This window comes from Meles meles, chromosome 20, assembly GCF_922984935.1.
Source record: "Meles meles chromosome 20, mMelMel3.1 paternal haplotype, whole genome shotgun sequence".
Lineage (NCBI taxonomy): Eukaryota > Metazoa > Chordata > Mammalia > Carnivora > Mustelidae > Meles > Meles meles.
This window is the reverse complement of record NC_060085.1, coordinates 10,201,481-10,221,872: the sequence shown is the minus strand read 5'-3', so window position 1 is coordinate 10,221,872 and position 20,392 is coordinate 10,201,481. Positions and strand designations below refer to the sequence as shown.

At 41.4% G+C, this 20,392-nt stretch overlaps 1 protein-coding gene across 1 annotated transcript in view; it reads left to right on the top strand.

Moving 5' to 3' along the window:
- Positions 1-20,392, top strand: part of LOC123933178 (adhesion G protein-coupled receptor E2-like) — a 46,556-nt gene that overhangs the window by 12,807 nt on the left and 13,357 nt on the right. Inside the window, exons 6-15 of the mRNA XM_045992188.1 lie at positions 1,864-2,019; positions 2,575-2,739; positions 3,219-3,265; positions 3,397-3,474; positions 3,887-4,064; positions 7,775-7,882; positions 8,040-8,263; positions 8,465-8,644; positions 11,788-11,985; positions 12,270-12,505. Of these exons, the coding sequence (XP_045848144.1) occupies positions 1,864-2,019; positions 2,575-2,739; positions 3,219-3,265; positions 3,397-3,474; positions 3,887-4,064; positions 7,775-7,882; positions 8,040-8,263; positions 8,465-8,644; positions 11,788-11,985; positions 12,270-12,505 (1,570 nt within the window). The remainder of the gene's footprint in view (positions 1-1,863; positions 2,020-2,574; positions 2,740-3,218; positions 3,266-3,396; positions 3,475-3,886; positions 4,065-7,774; positions 7,883-8,039; positions 8,264-8,464; positions 8,645-11,787; positions 11,986-12,269; positions 12,506-20,392) is intronic.

Sequence of the window (20,392 nt, the reverse complement as noted above, 5' to 3'; positions counted from 1 at the left end):
AAATCCATTTGAGACCGATTTCAAAGACTTTATCCCCTGTGATTTTTCTATGAATTTTATGGATTCATTTTTTTAATGATCATAATTGGGATCAAAGAGATTGATTTATCCAAATCAAAATTAATAAGATTGTAGAACCTAGATCAACATCTAAAATAGAAGAGTTTTTATTCCTCAACAATGCAAGATTAAAAAAAGAAATTTACATGACTGAAGTATGGTTAACATGGTATATTATATGTCATGGGCATTTTACCACAAAAAGAAAATTAGTGGATAAAAGGGGAAATAAACAATTTTCATACCAAGAAATATTCTACATCTACTCAAAATCATCTTAGATGCATATTTATTGATAATAAAGGACAATGTTCCTACTATATTTGAAAAGCTGAGGAAAAAAAGTATCCTAAATCTTCCAGTAGTCCATATATAGTGGACTTGCAGGTGGATTTTCTTTGTTCTCATTTTTCATATTTTATTTTTCATATTTTCTAAGATCCATGTGTCATTTAGTACTTGGGGGAAATATGCTATCAGATTTTTAAAAAAGATGTTGTGACTATTAGCCAGCTTTGGTGCATTTGCATGTGTGTCTTATGGAGACTTCTGACTGAATGAGTATGACAAGGAGATCCTACCACTAATGTAACTGGGTCTCAGCTCCTTTCTGAAAGCATGTCTGTCTGGTTGAGGAGTTTCCTGTCCTCATGCCTTCCACACCTTGCACCTCCTTCTCAATCAACCCCCACTCAACTCTGCCCCAACCCACAACACTGGAGATAGTTCTCTTGCCATTGTCACCATCTGAGAAGAAATGGAGGGCAGTCCCATTCCACAGGTGGGGGTGAACACGAATGCATCAGGTGTGTGTCTTCCAACATCCTGTCGTGTCCTGGTGCTGACACCCACAGCCTGGTCTGGGGTCTTAGAAGGAATGTCCACAGGTGCAGAGAAGAAACTTTGAATGTTTTGGAATGTATAGGACCAAATATTCTATGCCTGCATTTTGATTCATTCTTGTGTCCACGGTTCTTATAAAACTGTTGCTATTTGTAGCTGACATTGTCCAGCCCTGTCTCCCTGAGCTACTCAAAGAGGACCTGGCTAACAGACATCTTTCCAGTTATGTTTAAAAAATAGGGAGAGATAAGATGCCAGAAGACATCACCAATGACTCAGCCGTGAGGAATTTTGTGCAGCTTCATTTCACATTCCCAATGTCTCTGACAAGAGGGAACGTCCTTCAGAAGCAGAGATAGTATAACTCCCACAGAAATATCCTGGGGGATCATAAAAGTACCTGACATTGGGAGCATGAGGCAGTGGGTGATGAGGACTCTGGGGGGATCTTGGGCCACCGTGAGTAATGGGAGGTGGAAGCTGCCAAAGGGCAGTGGCTAGACCACTTGGTTTTACCCTCAGGTAGGAAAGAGTGTTGCTCTGCACAGACTGCAGCCGTGACTCCCTTCACTGACTCAGCATCAAGAGTGGCCTTTGGTGCCACTGTCGCACTAACTGGAGCCCACCCCCAGATCACCAAAAGTGCAAGCAGAGACTCAGTGCCTCAGTCCACCCCACAACACCTGCAGAAGGGTATGCTGACCTCCTTCCAGCCCCCATGATGGCAGAGCAGTGTATCTGAATCGAGGTGCCCTCATGCCCAGCCAGAGAGCAAAGATGAGTGGAGTAGTGAGCAGGCTTTTTGCAGCAGCTGTCTCCAGCTCAGACCTGCCCCAGAAATGCCACCAACAAGTTGAGTTCTCTCCAGTACCTATGGCTGAGTCAAGCTGGAGGCCAGGGTCTTTGCCCTATGGGAATTCACATCTTTGGGAGGTGACCCTTTGCCCTATTGTTTTCCAGACATCAACGAGTGTGGTCCCTCCTCGACAGTGTCCTGTGGAAAATTCGCAGACTGCTGGAACACCGTGGGGGGCTACTACTGCGCATGCGTTACAGGTTATGAGCTTGCTTCTGGGGCAAGAACATTCAGGAATGAGAGTGAGAACACATGTCAAGGTAAGAATTCACTTGTGTCTTCCATCTCCTCCTCCATGAGGTTTGGAGTCACTCAGCGCACTTTCTCCAGGCATCAGAGAACCATCCTCAGCACCTACCCAGAGATTTGTACCTCTTTGAACCCCAAGGCTCAGAACCTTCTGTAGAAGGTCACTTCTGGAAGTTCAAAGACTCCCCGTTGCTCTTTGGCATTTTACTTTTCTGACAATAAAAAAAAAGGATGGCACTCAAGATATTTCAGGAGCTCACAGCACAGTTTCTAGTGGAAAATCCCTCTACTTCACCATCACCAGTGACTGCAAGGATGAGAGCTTTATCTCCAGAGCCCACTTTGGCTTGGCCATGCCAGGAAAACTCTCAGATCTTTTGGGCCATGTTGGACTCAGGGACCCCATCCAGAAACACTACAAGGGGAAGATGGGAGGGCCAGCCCTGTCTCTGGGTCTTTGCTCTCCCTGGCCAACAATTTCAGCATCCTGAGCCCCCTTTTCAGCTGCTTGGCCTCTGTCTGTCTCCCTGCACAAGGCTTACTCTGACTCTCCCAAATAATTTTAGTTCACGATCCTGAGAGAAGACCAGATGACCAGGACCCAGAAGGATGTTGTGTGGAGTCTAAGCATAATACCATGGAGGCAATCCCATATACACGTGGAGAATTGGGTGATGTGAAGGGACTCCCATCTAGCCCAAATAGCGGTGGGAGATATTGGGGACAAGCAGGTGAGCAGTGTTGCCCTGAGGGAATTAAAACAAAAGCTGTCACTGGGAGGCAAACAGCATCCTGGTTGGGAAATGTGGTATATTCCCTGAATGTGGTTCCCAAGAAGACCCACTCTGGTCTTTGTCCAAATGCTCAGACTGGGACACAGATTGCCATGATGTCCCCACCCTGGGTGAAAGCTGCCCAGGGAAGCTGAAGACAGGGAGAATTCAGGTGAATTCCATCCATATCTGGGCAGCTGAGCATCTGGGCACCACATTCACGATAGCACACCTCAGTGTGAATAAGAAAAGGCACCCAGTCACCAGGGAAGAGTCAGTGAGGTCTTCCTGATGCTTCTATGCCCAAACTAGGGTCCCTGAATAACCCAATGACCACCTGGGAAAGTCCATGGCCTGACCTGACACCAGGTCCCTTCCCCCAACACACACACACACAGATGCTTTCATACCTAATGAGCTGCTGTTATTCCCTGCAGGCATCTTTTTCCCCACCTGGACCCCACCCCGTGGAATCAAGAGCCGGGTGAGTGGCCCCAGAAGGGACTAGGAGACAGGAAATCCTTCCTCAAAGCCCCCACCCCCCGGCTGCCATTTTCCCCAAGATTCCACACCCACATTGAGGATCTCTGACTTCCTCATCTTCCCTCTCCCCAGAGACTCTCCCGCTTCTTTAAAAGATTTGAAGATCTGGGCAGAAATTTCATACCAGCCTCTGTCCAGGACACCATCAAGGTAAGGTTAGAATCCAGGGGAGACAAGTTGGAGGCATCTCATGAAGGCCCAGGAGAGCCTTGGTGTGGAAAGAGGCACCCCCAACACGATGGTGGCCTCCCTGAGGCACTGCTTCTCCTGGGGTGGGTGGGAAGAGCAGACATCCTGGTATTTGTATTCACTGATAGACACCCACCTGCACCTACTAGCAACCTCTTACTTTTCTGGAAACTGGATTTATGTCATCCTTGGCATTCATGAACAGGATTGACCATGAGTGGCTGGATTCCAGGGACAATCCCAGGAAATCCCAAACAGTGTCACCTTTTCCCCCAGATAGTCTCTAAGACCTTTAATTTGAGGCTAAGTGGACAGCCTCTTCATGCAATCTGTCTGGCCCATGATGCACTACTTCTGTGTCTGCTTTCCCCAGGATGTCGTACAGGAGGTGGATGAGCTGCTGCAGACCCCTGAGGACCTGGAGGCCCTGCCCCGCTCAAAGCAACACTGTGTGGCCACGAACCTGCTTGCTGGCCTGGAGAATGTCCTGAGAAACCTAAGCCAGGCCCTGCCCAATGGGACACTGACCTTCAATGCATCTGCAGGCACAGGTAAGTACTGGGGTCTGCCCCAGGCTCTGCTCTGCCTGTTCTCCCACATTTGTTCCCCAGCCTCAATGGAGTGTGTGACCATGCTTGTATCTCAGTATTATACTCATAAACACATTAAAGTAAGTGGTTAAAAAGAAATGAATAAATTGTGCTAAGTAAAATAAGTCAGAGAAGGACAAATTCTGGGTGATCTCACTTATATGGGGAAACTTAAAAAAATAAATAAATAAAACACAAACACGAGCTCATAGGTACAGACTGGTGGTTGCCATAAATGGAGGTTAGAGGGGTGCTTGTGAGGTATGTGGAGGTAGGTCAGTAGGCTAAATGGGTGAAGGGGGTCAAAAGATATAAAATAAATAAGTGATGGTATGTAAGGTACTATGTGACTACAGTAAATAATACTATGTTACATATTTCAAAGTTGCTATAAGAGTAAATCTTGATCAAAAAGTTGAAAATAGAGCTACCCTATGACCCAGCAATCACACTACTGGGTATTTACCCTAAAGATACAAATGTAGTGATCCGAACGGGCACATGCACCCAAACGTTTATAGCAGCAATGTCCACAATAGCCAAACTATGGAAAGAGCCTAGATGTCCATCAACAGATGAATGGATAAAGAAGATGTGGTGTGTGTGTGTGTGTGTGTGTGTGTGTGTATATATATATATATATGATGGAATACTATGCAGCCATGAAAAGAAATGAAATCTTGCCATTTGAAATGACATGAAAGGAACTAGAGGGTGTTATGCTGAGTGAAATAAGTCAATCAGATAAAGGCAATTATCATATAATCCCTGTGATATGAGGAATTTGAGAGGCAGAGTGGGGGTTGGGAAGGAAAAATTTAAACAAGATAGGATCAGGAAGGAGGCAAACCATAAGAGACTCTTAATCTCACAAAACAAACTGAGAGTTGTTGGGGGTGGGGGCGTAGGGATAGGGTGGCTTGATTATGGACATTAGGGAGGGTCTGTGCTATGGTGAGTGCTGTGAAATGTATAAGCCTGATGAATCACAGACCTGTACGCCTGGGGCAAATAATATATTATATGTTAATAAAAAAAAGTTGAATCTTGGAAGTTCTCATCTCAGGAAAAATATTTTTTTAAAGATTTTATTTATTTATTTATTTGAGAGACAGAGATCACAAGTAGGCAGAGAGGCAGGCAGAGAGAGAGGAGGAAGCAGGCTCCCAGCTGAGCAGAGAGCCGGATGTGGGCACTATCCCACAACCCTGGGATCATGACCTGAGCCGAAGGCAGAGGCTTTAACCCACTGAGCCACCCAGGTGCCCCCAGGAAAAATATATTTTTTAAGATTTTATTTATTTATTTGTTAGAGAAAGAGAGAGAGTGAGAGAGCGAGCACAGGCAGACAGAGTGGCAGACAGAGGCAGAGGGAGAAGCAGGCTCCCTGCCAAGCAAGGAGCCTGATGTGGGACTCAATCCCAGGACACTGGGATCATGAACTGAGTGAAGGCAGCCACTTAACCAACTGAGCCACCCAGGCATCCCAGGAAAAATAATTTTTAACTGTTTGTGGTGCCAGTAATTGACTAGGCTTCCTATGGTGATCATTTTTCAATATAAATAAATATTAATCATTATGTTGTAAACATGAAAGTAATGTCAATTGTATCTCAACAAAACAAGAAATGAATATCTCTGCTCAAATAATCAACAAAGCAGGAAAAATATCCAGTGGGGAAAAGACAGTCTCTCCAATAAATGGTGCTGGGGAAATTGGATACTTACGTATAGAAGAATGAAACTCGACCATTCTCTTATACTATTCACAAAGTTAAACTCAAAATGAATGAAAGACCTCAACATGTGGCAGGAATCTATCAAAATCTCAGAGGAGAACATAGTCAGTAACCTCTTTGACATCGGCCACAGCAACTTCTTTCATGACATGTCTCTAAAGGCAAAGGAAACCAAAGCAAAAAATGAACTTTTGGGACTTCACCAAGATCAAAAGCTTCTGCACAGCAAAGGAAACAGTCAACAAAACAAAGAGGCAACCCACGAAATGGGAGAAGATATTCACAAATGACACAACAGAGAAAGGGCTGGTATTCAAGATCTATAAAGATCTCCTCCAACTCAACACACACAAAACAGATAATCAAGTCAAAAAATGGACAGAAGACATAAACAGACACTTCTCCAAAGTAGACATACAAATCGCCAATAGACACATGAAAAAATCTTCATCATCATTAGCCATCAGGGAGATTCAAATCAAAATCTCATTGGGATACCACCTCACCCCAGTTAGAAGGGCCAAAATTTTTGGGACAAGAAACAAGTGTTAGAATGTGGAGAAGGAGGAACCTTCTTCCACTATTGGTGGGAATGCAAGCTGGTGCACCACTTTGGAAAACAGTGTGGAGATTCCCAAGAAATTAAAAAATTGAGCTTCCCTATGACCCTGCAATTGCACTACTGGGTATTTACCCCAAATACAGATGTAGTGAAAAGAACATCCATACCCCAATGTTCATAGCAGCAGTGGCCACGGTCACCAAACCATGGAAAGAACCAAGATGCCCTTCAGCAGACAAAATTGCTTTGGAATTCTGATAGGGATTGCACTGATTCTGTAAATCTCTGTGGGGACCATTGCCATCATAACAATATTGAGTCGCCCATCCATAAACACAGTTAACATTTTCTATGTACAACTCTTGAGCACCCTTGAATAAAATTATTCCGTATATTTTGTTGACTCTTTTGGCATCTATGTTCCTAAAAGATTGGTCTATAGTTGTTGTTTTTTCTTGTGATATCATTATCTAGTTTTGTTTGCAGGGTAATGGTGGCCTCATAGAATTATTTAGGTAGTATTTTTCCAATATTATTTTATTTTATTTTACTTTATGGAAGAGTTTACAAAGGATTAGTCTTTTAAATGGATGATATCATCCTTAAATGAAATTCAGCAACAAAACCATCTGACGTGAGCTTTTTGTTTGGGGAAGGTTTTGATAAACAACTCAATGCCTCTACCTACTGCGGGTTTGTTCTGATTTTCTGTTTCTTCTAAAGTCAGTTTTACTAATGACGCTTATGATATGTTGGCTAACTAAACTTAATTTTTAAAAAGTCAGTTTGGGGGAGCCAGGTGGTGGGTATTAAGGAGGGCATGTATTGCATGGAGCACTGGGTGTGGTGCAAAAACAATGAATACTGTTACACTGAAAAGAAATTTTTTTAAAAGTCAGTTTTAGTAGTTTTGTGACTGTTTAGGAATTTTCTCATTTCTTCTAGGTTATCTAACCTACTGTTGAATAATTGCTGATAATATTCTCTTATAACCCTTGATAAATTCAAATTCTACACATATATAAAATTATTATGTATACCAAATATGTGCAATATAGTTATTATGTGTGTCAAATAATAATATTATTAATATATAATATCTATTAGATCTAGAACATTCATATGTTATATTATATGCATATACTATGTGTGCATTCTATAAATTATATAATATTCAACATTATATTTTATACTATATATGACCTCTGTATGTATTTATATTACATACAAAATATTTATATTATAGATTTAGGTAATATATAAAATATTTTATACATACATCATATGTACACACATAGAATGGTATTATATCAACCACTACTGTCACAAATACTAATCTAACTCCCTTACACAACTCTGGAATCTCATAGACCTGTCCCTGAAGGTACGGGAGCAAGGAGAGAAAACTGTCATCTTGAGTCAGAATCAGGTGAAGATGATGCTGAACTGGGATGTGGTGCATGAATCTGAGGACTCAGGTAATGGCTGAAATGGGAGGAAGATGCCCAAGGATGTGACAAACAGGAAACTGAAAATTAAAGGGAAATGGGGGTATAGTGGAGTCACAAATGTCCATCTGAGGAGGAAGGGGCCCTATTGGCACCCCAAGGTATCAACATTGGCCTCATCCTGCAGGTCCTTCTGTGGTGGGCCTCGTCTCCACTCCAGGGATGAGCAAGTTGCTGGCAGAGGCCCCTCTGGTCCTAGAGCCTGAGAAACAGGCAGTTCTGCATGGGGCACACAAGGGTGTGTTGCCAGAAGTCTCCTCGGTCCTGCTCTCAGATGTCATCTCTGCCTTTATGAGCCACAAGGACACCCAGAACCTCAGCTCCCCCATCACCTTCATCTTCTCTCACCACGTGAGTGTTGGTGAGATAGGCTGTGGGTGTGGAATGAGCCTAGGTCCTGGGCACAGCCTTGCTGCCTAGCTCGGTCTTGAGGTTTCAGGGGGTTGCCCAATGGGCACATCATTCCTCTGGAAAGCCCTTTGCAAGCCAGCTTTGGACAAGCATTTCTGAACACCAGAACCACCACTTCCTACCTACATTCTCTTCCTGCAGTCAGTGACCCCTGGGCCAATGCAAAAGGTGTTCTGCGTCTTCTGGGAGCACAGTCTGGATGAATATGGTCATTGGTCCACCACAGGATGCAGGATAGTGACCACTGAAGACACCAGTACCACCTGCCAGTGCACCCATCTCAGCAGCTTTGCTGTCCTCATGGCCCACTATGATGTGCAGGTGAGAGCCCTGGAAGGGGCTGCATTCCGTGCCTCTTGCTGCGTAACATGTTTCCTCATATGTAGGGGCTTTAAATAAACAGAAATTTATATCTGTGGTTTCTTTGGGGCATCTTGGTCATGGTGGGGCTGAGTTGTCTGTTCTGAGTCTTATAAGTGTGAAATTGACCAGAGTTACATTGTCCTCTGTGGCTCAGGGTCCTCCTGGGAGCTCTCTGGTCACTGGCAGGATTCAGTTCTTTGTAGTCATAGGACTGGGATTCCACTCTGTGGAATTCCACATTCCCTGCCTGTGAGCAGGGGACCTTGCTCAGCTCCTCAGGGCTGCATGCACTTCTTCTCAGGCAGCCCTCACACAGCACCTCAGGAGCCCTCACACAATGTCTCAGCATTTCTATTCAGAGATGAGCAGGAGGAGCTCCCTTACCACAAATGCTCTCAAACTTCAATTCATTTTTCTCCAAGAGCCCAAAGCTTTGATGAGCTAACTTGATTAGACCAGGCCCACCCACAAAAAACTCCTTCTCAGAGACATAGGATCAGAATGCCATCAGCATAATCCCTTCACAGAAGCACCTAAAATGGCATTTAACTGAAAAGCCAGAAAAGTGTGTGTACACCTATTATTGACAACTTAGATTTCTGCCTATCAAAGGGGTCTTCAGGAGAGGAAGTCTGTGGAAAGTGACTCTCAGGAACTGTAGAAAGAAAGATTTGGTGATAAAGACTGTATTTTTTCCACTGTATATTTTTTCCTGTTTTGTCGAAAATTATTTGACCACAGAGTTGAGGGTCCATATCTGGGCTCTCTACTCTGTTCCACTGGTCTATGTGTCTGTTTTTATGCCAGTACCACGCTGTCTTGGTGATCACAGCTTTGTAGTAGAGCTTGAAATCAGGTAACGTGATGCCGCCAGTTTTGTTTTTGTTTTTCAACATCTTCTTAGCAATTCAGGGTCTCTTCTGATTCCATACAAATTTTAGGATTATTTGTTCCAGCTCTTTGAAAAATATCGGTGGAATTTTGATCGGAATGGCATTAAAAGTATAGATTGCTCTAGGCAGTATAGACATTTTAACAATGTTTATTCTTCCAATCCAAGAGCATGGAACAGTCTTCCATCTTTTTGTGTCTTCTTCAATTTCTCTCATGAGTGTTCTGTAGTTCCTCAAGTACAGATCCTTTACCTCTTTAGTTGGGTTTATGCCCAGGTATCTTATGGTTCTTGGTGCTATAGTAAATGGAATCGATTCTCTGATTTCCCTTTCTGTATTTTCATTGTTAGTGTATAAGAAAGCCACTGATTTCTGTACATTGACTTTGTATCCTGCCACGTTACTGAATTGCTGTATGAGTTCTAGTAGTTTGGGGGTGGAGTCTTTGGGGTTTTCCATATAAAGAATCATGTCATCTGCAAAGAGAGAGAGTTTGACTTCTTCCTTGCCAATCTGGATACCTTTTATTTCTCTTTGTTGTCTGATTGCCATTGCTAGGACTACTAATACTATGTTGAACAAGAATGGTGAGAGTGGGCATCCTTGTCGTGTTCCTGATCTCAACGGGAAGGCTGCAAGCTTTTCCCCATTGAGGATGATATTTGCTGTGGGTCTTTCATAGATAGATTTTATGAAGGTCAGGAATGTTCCCTCTATCCCTATACTTTGAAGCATTTTAATCAGGAGTGGATGCTGGATTTTGTCAAATGCTCTTTCTGCGTCAATTGAGAGGACCATGTGGTTCTTCTCTCTTCTCTTATTGATTTGTTCTATCACATTGATTGATTTGCGAATGTTGAACCATCCTCGTAACCCAGGGATGAACCCCACCTGGTCATGGTGGATAATCTTTTTAATGTGCTGCTGGATCCTGTTTGCTATCATCTTGTTGAGAATCTTAGCATCCATATTCATCAGTAATATTGGTCTGAAATTCTCCTTTTTGGTAGGGTCTTTGCCTGGTTTGGGGATCAGGGTAATGCTGGCTTCATAAAAAAAAGTCTGGAAGTTTTCCTTCTGCTTCAATTTTTTGAAACAGCTTCAGGAGAATAGGTATTATTTCTTCTTTGAACGTTTGGTAGAATTCCCCAGGAAATCCGTCAGGTCCTGGGCTCTTGTTTTTTGGGAGGTTTTTGATCACTGCTTTAATCTCGTTACTAGATATCAGTCTATTCAATTTGTCAATTTCTTCCTGGTTCAATTTTGGGAGTTTATAGTTTTCCAGGAAAGCATCCATTTCATCTAGGTTGCTTAGCTGATTGGCATATAACTGTTGGCAATAATTTCTGATGATTGTTTCTATTTCCTTGGTGTTAGTTGTGATCTCTCCCTTTTCATTCATAATTTTATTAATTTGGGCTTTCTCTCTTTTCTTTTGAATTAGTGTGGCCAGTGGTTTATGGAACTTATTGATTCTTTCAAAAAACCAGCTTCAAGTTTCATTGATACGTTCTACTGTATCTCTGGTTTCTACCTCATTGATCTCTGCTCTAATCTTGATTATTTCCCTTCCTGCGTGTGGAGTTGGTTTGATAGCAGAGGCAAAGGGGCCAAGTAAGCCAGTGAGTACAGGTGAGTTAGGAACTATGCTTTCCTGCTCCCTTAGCCAGTGAGTTACTTCCTCTGGATCACCACATCAAAGACTTCCTTACCTGATGTGTAAAGTAAAATAACCCCTTGTGAGTTCCTGGGTTCTGTCTTTTTTTTTTTAAGATTTTATTTATTTACTTGACAGACAGAGAACACAAGTAGGCAGAGAGGCAGGGTAGTCAGATAGAGGGAAGCAGGCTCCCTTCTAAGCAGAGATCCCAACATGGGGCTCTATCCCAGGACCCTTGGATCATGACCTGAGCAGAAGGCAGAGACTTTAACCCACTGAGCTACCCAGGTGCTCCCCTGTGTTCTGCCTTAAGTAAGGACTCTTATTCCTCAACTCTTCCAAGGCCTGAGTTAATCAATTCAGATTTCCATAAAATTCTAGCATTCTAAACCTGTAGGAATTTATCCAATAACATAATATATTTACCTACCTCCTTCTTTCCTGATTTGGCTACAGCAAAAATTAAAATTAAATTTAAAATTTTTAGATGGAAGATTTAGGGAAATGTGACTGTGATGTCCTTTTTACTTCTCTTTGCTGGATTCCAGGACAAGGATCCCGGGCTGGCTGTGATCACGTACCTGGGGCTGGGCCTCTCTCTGCTCTGCCTCCTCCTGGCAGCCCTCACCTTCCTGCTGTGCAAAACCATCCAGAACACCAGCACCTCGCTCCACCTGCAGCTCTCAGTCTGCCTCTTCCTGGCCCACCTGCTCTTCCTCACCGCCATTGACCGGACTGAGATCAAGGTACTGACACTGTCACAGAGGAGTTCCTGCTGCCCCAGGGGTGCTCAGTTCACCGATCCATGCTGCACTGATACCTTAATATCCTTAATGAAATGACATTGGGTTCTAGGGAGGTTAGAGGGTAAGTAGCCTATTTCACACTGACTAATTAACTAGAACACAAACCCTCTTCTGAAAACTTGACCATATACATGAGAGTTCCTTCATGGCAAGGTATGGGACAGGTCCTGGGGTCGCCTTCCTCCTCGATGATCCTTCCTGGTGACACCATTCTCCTCCCCCAGGTGTTGTGTGCCATCACTGCAGGTGCGCTACATTATCTCTACCTAGCCTCCTTCACCTGGATGCTGCTGGAGGGTCTGAATCTCTTCCTCACTGCACGTAACCTGACGGTGGTCAACTACTCCAGTGTGAGCAGTATCATGAAGAAGTTCATGTTCCCTGTGGGCTATGGAGTCCCAGCTATAATTGTAGCCATTTCTGCTGCATCTAGGCCTCACCTGTATGGAACGCCCACCCGGTAAACACAAATTCCCATGTCCTCATCTTCTCCAGCATGACCATGGGTATCATAGAACCAATAGCTATTTAATTCCACCAGAATATGAAAGACAGAGAAGTCAGTGACCACTCCAAGGACATCTACCTGGTGGAAGATTGTGTTCATTGAATTGCTCTTATTTTTTTTTTTTTTAGTTTGGGACTAGAATCTTTTATTTTTTCTAAATTTGTTTTCAGTGTTCCAGAATTCATTGTTTATGCACCACACGCAGTGCTCCATGCAATATGTGCTCTCCATAATACCCACGACCAGGCTCATTCTTAAGTTGTTAAGATATAATTGTTTTAAGTGTTAATTATAAAATGTGTTAATAATTATCTATTTAAGTAATATCATGCATTATGTTATTAACTATACACTAATATAAAATAGTTAATAATTATCTATTTATTATGTTATTAACTATACACTAATATAATGATGTTTAATAATTACAAATTGATCTAGTTAAGAAAGATGAGGTGACTTTAATCTTTCAGATATAATTATTTTAAATATTAAGTGTATATTACATAAATAACTAAATTATATTTATGACTATAATCTATAATATAAATAGCATCTTATGTATTAATAAATACATATTAATACAGTATTCATTGCGTTAACTGAAGGGACAGGTTTTTTTTTTATTTGTTTATTTTCAGTGTAACAGTGTTCATTGTTTTTGCACCACACCCAGTGCTCCATGCAGTACGTGCCCTCCCTATTACCCACCACCTTGTTCCTCAACCTCCCACGCCCCCGCCCCTTCAAAACCTTCTGGTTGTTTTTCAGAGTCCATAGCCTCTCACGGTTCATCTCCCCTTCCAGTTTCCCTCAACTCCCTCTCCTCTCCATCTCCCCATGTCCTCCGTGTTCTTTGTTGTGCTCCACAAATAAGTAAGACCATATGATACTTGACTCTCTCTGCTTGACTTATTTCGCTCAGCATAATCTCTTCCAGTCCCATCCATGTTGCTACAAAAGTTGGGTATTCATCCTTTCTGATGGAGGCATAATACTCCATTGTGTATATGTACCATATCTTCCTTATCCATCCATCTGTTGAAGGGCATCTTGGTTCTTTCCACAGTTTGGCGACCGTGTCCATTGCTTCTATAAACATTGGGGTACAGATGGCTCTTCTTTTCACTACCTCTGTATCTTTGGGGTAAATACCCAGCAGTGCAATTGCAGGGTCATAGGGAAGCTCTATTCTTAAGTTCTTGAGGAATCTCCACAGTGTTCTCCAAAGTGGCTGCACCAACATCCATTCCCACCAACAGTGTAAGAGGGTTCCCCTTTCTCCACATCCTCTCCAACACACGTTGTTTCCTGTCTTGCTAATTTTGGCCATTCTAACTGGTGTCAGGTGGTATCTCAATGTGGTTTTAATTTGAATCTCTCTGATGGCTAGTGATGATGACCATTTTTTCATGTGTCTGATAGCCATTTGTATGTCTTCATTGGAGAAGTGTCTGTTCATATCTTCTGCCCATTTTTTGATATGATTATCTGTTTTGTGTGTGTTGAGTTTGAGGAGTTCTCTATAGATCCTGGATATCAACCTCTTGTCTGTACTGTCATTTGCAAATATCTTCTCCCATTCCGTGGGTTGCCTCTTTGTTTTGTTGACTGTTTCCTTTGTTCTGCAGAAGCTTTTGATCTTGATGAAGTCCCAAAAGTTCATTTTCATTTTTGTTTCCTTTGCCTTTGGAGACACATCTTGAAAGAAGTTGCTGTGGCTGATATTGAAGAGGTTACTGCCTATGTTCTTGAGGGTATGGTTTTAAATCTAGAAAGCAGAACTGAAATGACGAGATGGCACTGATTTGTGTAAACTCCTCCATCCTAATTTTAAAGGAAACAGAGGGTCATTTGGATGACAAAATAGCTGAACAACAGCCAAGATTTAGAAATCACTTCTTATATACAATCACTGTTCTAAATATTTTCATATGTCAGCTCAAATCATCCCCCCAACAAACTGTGCAGTAGAAACTGGTATTGGGCCACAAGACAGATGAGGAACTGAGGCACAAGGAGATTAACTAACATGGCTGAGGTCACATAGCTGGTTGGTGATAGAAATGGGGCCACATCCAGTCTGACACTCACACAGGATGTGCCTATCCTGATGACACGAGAGCTCAGCTTCATCAGCAAGCCCTGGCCATCTGGCCTCCCTAGGGAGTTAAGCATAAAGGTCAGTAAACTTTTTCCATAAATGGCCAGATAATCAATATTTCCAGCTTTGTGGGTCCTATGGTCTCTGCGGCAATTATTCAGCTCTGTCCTCAGAGCATAAACAAGGCCATAGACAGTTTGGGAGAGATGGGTGTGTGTTCCAGTAAAACCCACTTTCAGGAGGAGGCGGGAGCTGCCTGCTTTGCTAACATCTACCTTCAAAGCTTCCCTTTGATGCTTCCTGCTGGGTCCATCTGACTCGTTCCCCATCTTCACACCTCCCATCTCACTGGGGATAAAGTCCAGCTCTGTCCTTTGCCGCTTCCTGTCAGCAAATGAGAGAAGAATGAGGCATAAACGAGTCAGCTGCAAGAGAAAGGGAGCAGGGGACAACAGTAGAAAAGACTGTTGTGCCAAACAACTCCTCTGTCTCACTTTTATTAGATAGAAACAGTAACCAACAGAAGAGCTGAAGAAGGCCAAACATTAGTCATATTTCTTGTAGATAAACAAGAAGGAGGGAAAAATATGTCTGTACAAGCAGTATAAAGTTTATAGTTGAACAAGCATATTCAAAGGACTTATCTAAGTAGCCATGGGTGCTCTCTGGGGGGAAAGGGGAGATAACGGAAAAATGAAGCAGGCGGTGTTCTGCCCTAAGTGGGCCATGCATCCCCAGCTGCTCAGCTTCAAGGTCGTATATCGTCCTCTGCCCCAGAGGCCTGTTGCCAGTATGTGTTTTTCCTATGGCTATATGTAAATGTGTTTGGTAACTAGTAAAATTTCCCATGAGTTATATTTTAAGTAATACATTGTTCTGAGGAGCAGTTGCATTTCCTCCTTTTTGTTTGTGAAGAAGTAGAAAAGTTGATTTTGCAGCTTCTTGATTTTTGAGTTGTTGGAGGGATTTTCTTGTGTATCTGAGGATTAAGCGTAAAAAGATTATAGCAATAAAAAGAATAATCTTTCCATTTATAACACTGAGACTAGTTTGTTTGATTAAAGTAAAAGGGTTTAGATTATATAAACTATCATTGATTTTTTGAGTAAAACTCATTTTTGGAACTGATTGTAATGATGAGTGAGTAATGTTTTGAATAGTATCTTGAAGTTGTCTAATATCTAAAGTTAGATTATCACCATAATGATTAGTAATATGCTGGAAAATTTTGCTCCAAGATATTTCTGATTCATTATAGACATGGAGAGTAACACAGAAGGAAGAAACATTCCAGTCACATAAAATATGAAGTCTAAGCTTTATATTTTGAAGACTGTCTCCTCTATATATCATGGCTGCTTCTAAATCGGAGATACTTTCATCTAATTTTTGATCTATGATTATTTGTTGATTCCAAGTTTTGCTAGCATTCTCGTGCCACTTTTGTACAAATTGTGTGGTTTGTACAGTTTGATGCAAGGCTATTTCTGCAGTGGTAGCTACAGCAGTAATGGCTATAATTCCTAAAATAGCTGTTATAAGCAACCCGAGAAATCTTTTTGTTCTATGAACCCAGTCCTTTAAAACTGTTAAAAGTACATGCATATCTGAAGAGCTTTCCCAAACACAGTGGTGTTTCACTGGTAACTAGATGCCTATTCTTCTTCTAGTTATGAGAATGATAGAATTGTCTGTATAAACATTCTCATCTACACAGGTGAACATTTTACATCTGAGACAGCTTATTTTTCTATTGCTATGATCAAAAGTCATTTTTCCAATAACAAAAGCATAGGAATCTCTAACACAAGCTTTTATTCATTTTTCATTCATTAGGAAAAAAGAGAATGCATAGTCATTAGACTGATGAATGTAAGAGCCGTTCCAAACTCTTACGTGATTTAAAGTGGTGGTGACCTTCCATACATTTTTTTTTGTTTTTTATGATAATTAACAAAAGGGGATGGCAGAGAAAGTCCTTGCTCAAGCCAGACCAGAGGCACATCTCCTGAGGTTAAGGTTTGTGGTGAAATGAGATCATTAAAAACTTGCCATTTTAAATTTCAGTGAGAGGAGCAGGGTCTCCAAGTGCAATTGGTGACTGCCATCCCCTTAGGGGATCAGTCCCATACAATTCCATAGGAATCATTAATAACAATACTGGGGTGAGAAGCTCAAAAATCCTCCCATAAAGGGCGAATTCCCTCATCAGACCACATTTGTGTTAGTTTGTATTTGGGAATAAGAGGTGTCACTGTGTTATATTTAGGACCCTGATATTTATTGGCAAGGAATCCTTTAGTGGAGAGTAAATGTAACTGAACTTTAGTCAGATAAGTATCAGTAGGAAAGTTCACCAATCATCTTTGATCATCAGGGATAAGACAACTGAATGATTGCCGATACATATTGGTCTATTTTGATATGCTAATGTAAGATTAATATTTGTGCCCTCTTCTGAGGGCAATAGCAGCAATCTAGGATCCAAAATTCCAGGTACCCATTTTGAGGCATTCAAATAAATTGGTATTATATCTTCTCCCCATTCTACTGGATGGAGCAGGGGAGGATTGGGTATATAAGCACAGTAAGTAAAGTTATTTATTTGTGTATAGCATCCAGGAAGACTTACGGCTACCATGATGAGAGTCAGCATAGTACATCAGATGTAGAAACAGTAGTAGTTTTGATATGTTGTAAAACATACACTGTATATAAAGAATTAGATAACAGATTAAATGCAGAAGAAACGTCTTGAAGCAATGCAATAACCGGGTGCCTGGGTGGCTCAGTGGGTTAAAGCCTCTGCCTTCAGCTCAGGTCATGATCCCAGGGTCCTGGGATCGAGCCCCACATCAGGCTCTCTGCTCTGCGGGGAGCCTGCTTCCTCCTCTCTCTGCCTGCCTCTCTGCCTACTTGTGATCTCTCTCTCTGTCAAATAAATAAATAAAATCTTAAAAAAAAAAAAACAATGCAATAACCATCATTAGTTCTGATTTTTGTGCTGAGAGACCGGTAGTAGTTATGACCTTCAAAGTAGGACCATAATAACAAGCTTTATCTTTGACAGAGCCATCAGAAAAGTAAGTAGGGGCATCTGTTATTGGATTTTTAGAAGTAATTTTAGGAGGGACAAAAGCTGTATGTTTTAAAAAGGAAACAACAGATAAAGAGGAATAATGAAAAGAAGTGTTTCCAGTAAAGCCACTAAGGACAATTTGCCAATTTAAATTATTTTGGAATGCCATTTCAATTTGTGTCTTATTTAAAGGCAGAACAATAACCTGTGGATCATACCCCTGTATTTGCTGAGTCCTTTTCCTTTCTAATTGAATAATACTGCCAATATGGTCTATATAGGTAGTGAATGTTTTAAGAGTATTATTTGGGAGAAAAATCCATTCTATAATTAGTTTTTCCTGAATAATTAACCCAGTGGGTGTATGTGGGGTATGAAAAATGAGAAGATCTAATGGTATTTCCGGTTGGACTCTATCCATTTGTATTGAATGAATCTGGCTTTCAATAAATTGTAATTCTTTTAAGGCCTCTTTTGATAGGGTCCTAGGGCTGTTTAAATTAGGATCTCCCTTTAAAGAGGCAAATAGATGCTGCAAAGCATAAGTGGGAATTCCAATTTTAGGTCTTATCCAATTAATGTCTCCCAATAATTTTTTTTATTTCTTTTCAGCGTAACAGAATTCATTGTTTATGATACACACCCAGTGCTCCATGCAATATGTGCCCTACCTTATACCCACCACCTGGCTCCCCCAACCTCCCACCCCTCCACCCCTTCAAAACCCTCAGGTTGTTTTTCAGAGTCCAGAGTCTCTCATGGCTCATCTCCCCTTCCAATTTCCCTCAACTTCATTCTCCTCTCCATCTCCCTATGTCCTCCTTGTTATTTGTTATGCTCCACAAATAAGTGAAACAATATGATACTTGACTCTCTCTGCTTGACTTATTTCACTCAGCATAATCTCTTCCAGTCCCATCCATGTTGCTACAAAAGTTGGGTATTCATCCTTTCTGATGGAGGCATAATACTCCATAGTGTATATGGACCACATCTTCCCAATTATTTTTGTAAATCATTCAAGGTTGTAATTTTCTCTCTATGGATTTGAACTTCTTGTGGTTTAACTGAGGTCCTGTCCATAATGAACCTGAAATATAAGAAAGGTGTGGTGACTTGTATTTTTTTGGAGCTATAATTAGTTTGTATTTTTTAAATTGCAATAGATGCATTCTGAATGTATCCTGCAATTGCACGTTGCCAGAGGCTGCACATAACATATCATCCATATAATGGATAAGATAAATTTGTGGAAATTGATTTCTATCTGGCTGTATAACTTTTGCAACATACTCCTGACAGATAGTGGGGCTATTTAACATTTCTTGTGGAAGAACTTTCCATTGATATCTTTTGGCTGGTTCTTTTAAATTTACACTGGGAATAGTGAAAGCAAAACAGGGACAGTCTTCCTTAGCAAGTGGTATAGTATAAAAGCAATCCTGTAAATCTATGACAATTATTGGCCATTCATGTGGGACTAGATTAGGGGAAGGCAATCCAGATTGGAGAGACCCCATGGGTTGGATAGCAGAATTAACCACACACAGGTCTGTTAAAAGTTTCCATGTTCCTGATTTTTCCTTAATAACAAAAACTGGTGAATTCCAAGGACTGTGAGATTCTTTTTATCTGTTCCTCTACTAGGGTTTGCAAAGTAAGTAATTTCTCTTGTGTTAAGGGCCACTGCTCCACCCAAATAAGTTTGTCATTCTTTCAATTTAAATTAATGGGTTCAGGAGCAGTGGCCCTCAGTGAAAAATCTAGGAATCCTCCTTAGGAGAAAGTATAACGAGAGGGGTTTCTCACTGACTTAGTAAATCTCGCCCCCAAAGGTTAATGGGTAAGTCTACAATATATGGCTGTACATAACCCTATTGACCCTTAGGTCCTTCACAGAAAAGAAGATTGGAGCTTAGATGCACACTGCCAGCCTGTCCTAATCCTGTAATAGTAACAAACGAGGAATTATATGACCATTTTTTAGGCCAATGTAATGAGCTTATGATAGAGACATCAGCTTCAGTATCAGTAGACCTGAAAATTCTTTTCCTTGTATTTTAAGATGACAAATTGGTCTATCTTGATAAATTTTGTCAGTTAAATATGCGCCAGTATTTCCCATATTTCCAAACCCATTGGAGTTTCTTTGTTTGTTATTAGACTGACCCTGGAGATAGGGTAAAAGTAACAACTGGGCAATGCAGCCTTCTTTTTGAAAATGGTATGGAGCCACAGTAGTTAACATCACTGAAATTTTACCAGTATAATCTGAATCAATAATGCCGGTGTGAACTAGTACTCCCTTTGAAGTAAGGCTAGATCTACCCAAAAATAACCCACTGGTTCCCTTCGGTAAAGGGCCATAAATATTAGTTGGGATTTTAGCGAGAAGCTTGGCAGGCATTAAGAGATAATCTTTGGGAATGGGGATATCTAATCCAGCACTGTTAGGCTCTCAAACAACAACATCGGAGCTGCTCAATAGCTTGATCATTCATTAGTACCTGGTCTTGCACCTGGGCCCATGGCCCAACACCAATGAGCTGTTCCATGGAAAAAGGAACATTACTAGCTCTGTTATGAAACAGCTCTGCTGTTTCTGCATGACTCTACCACCATGCTTTAAATTGTAAGAACTCACTTGAAGATAGAA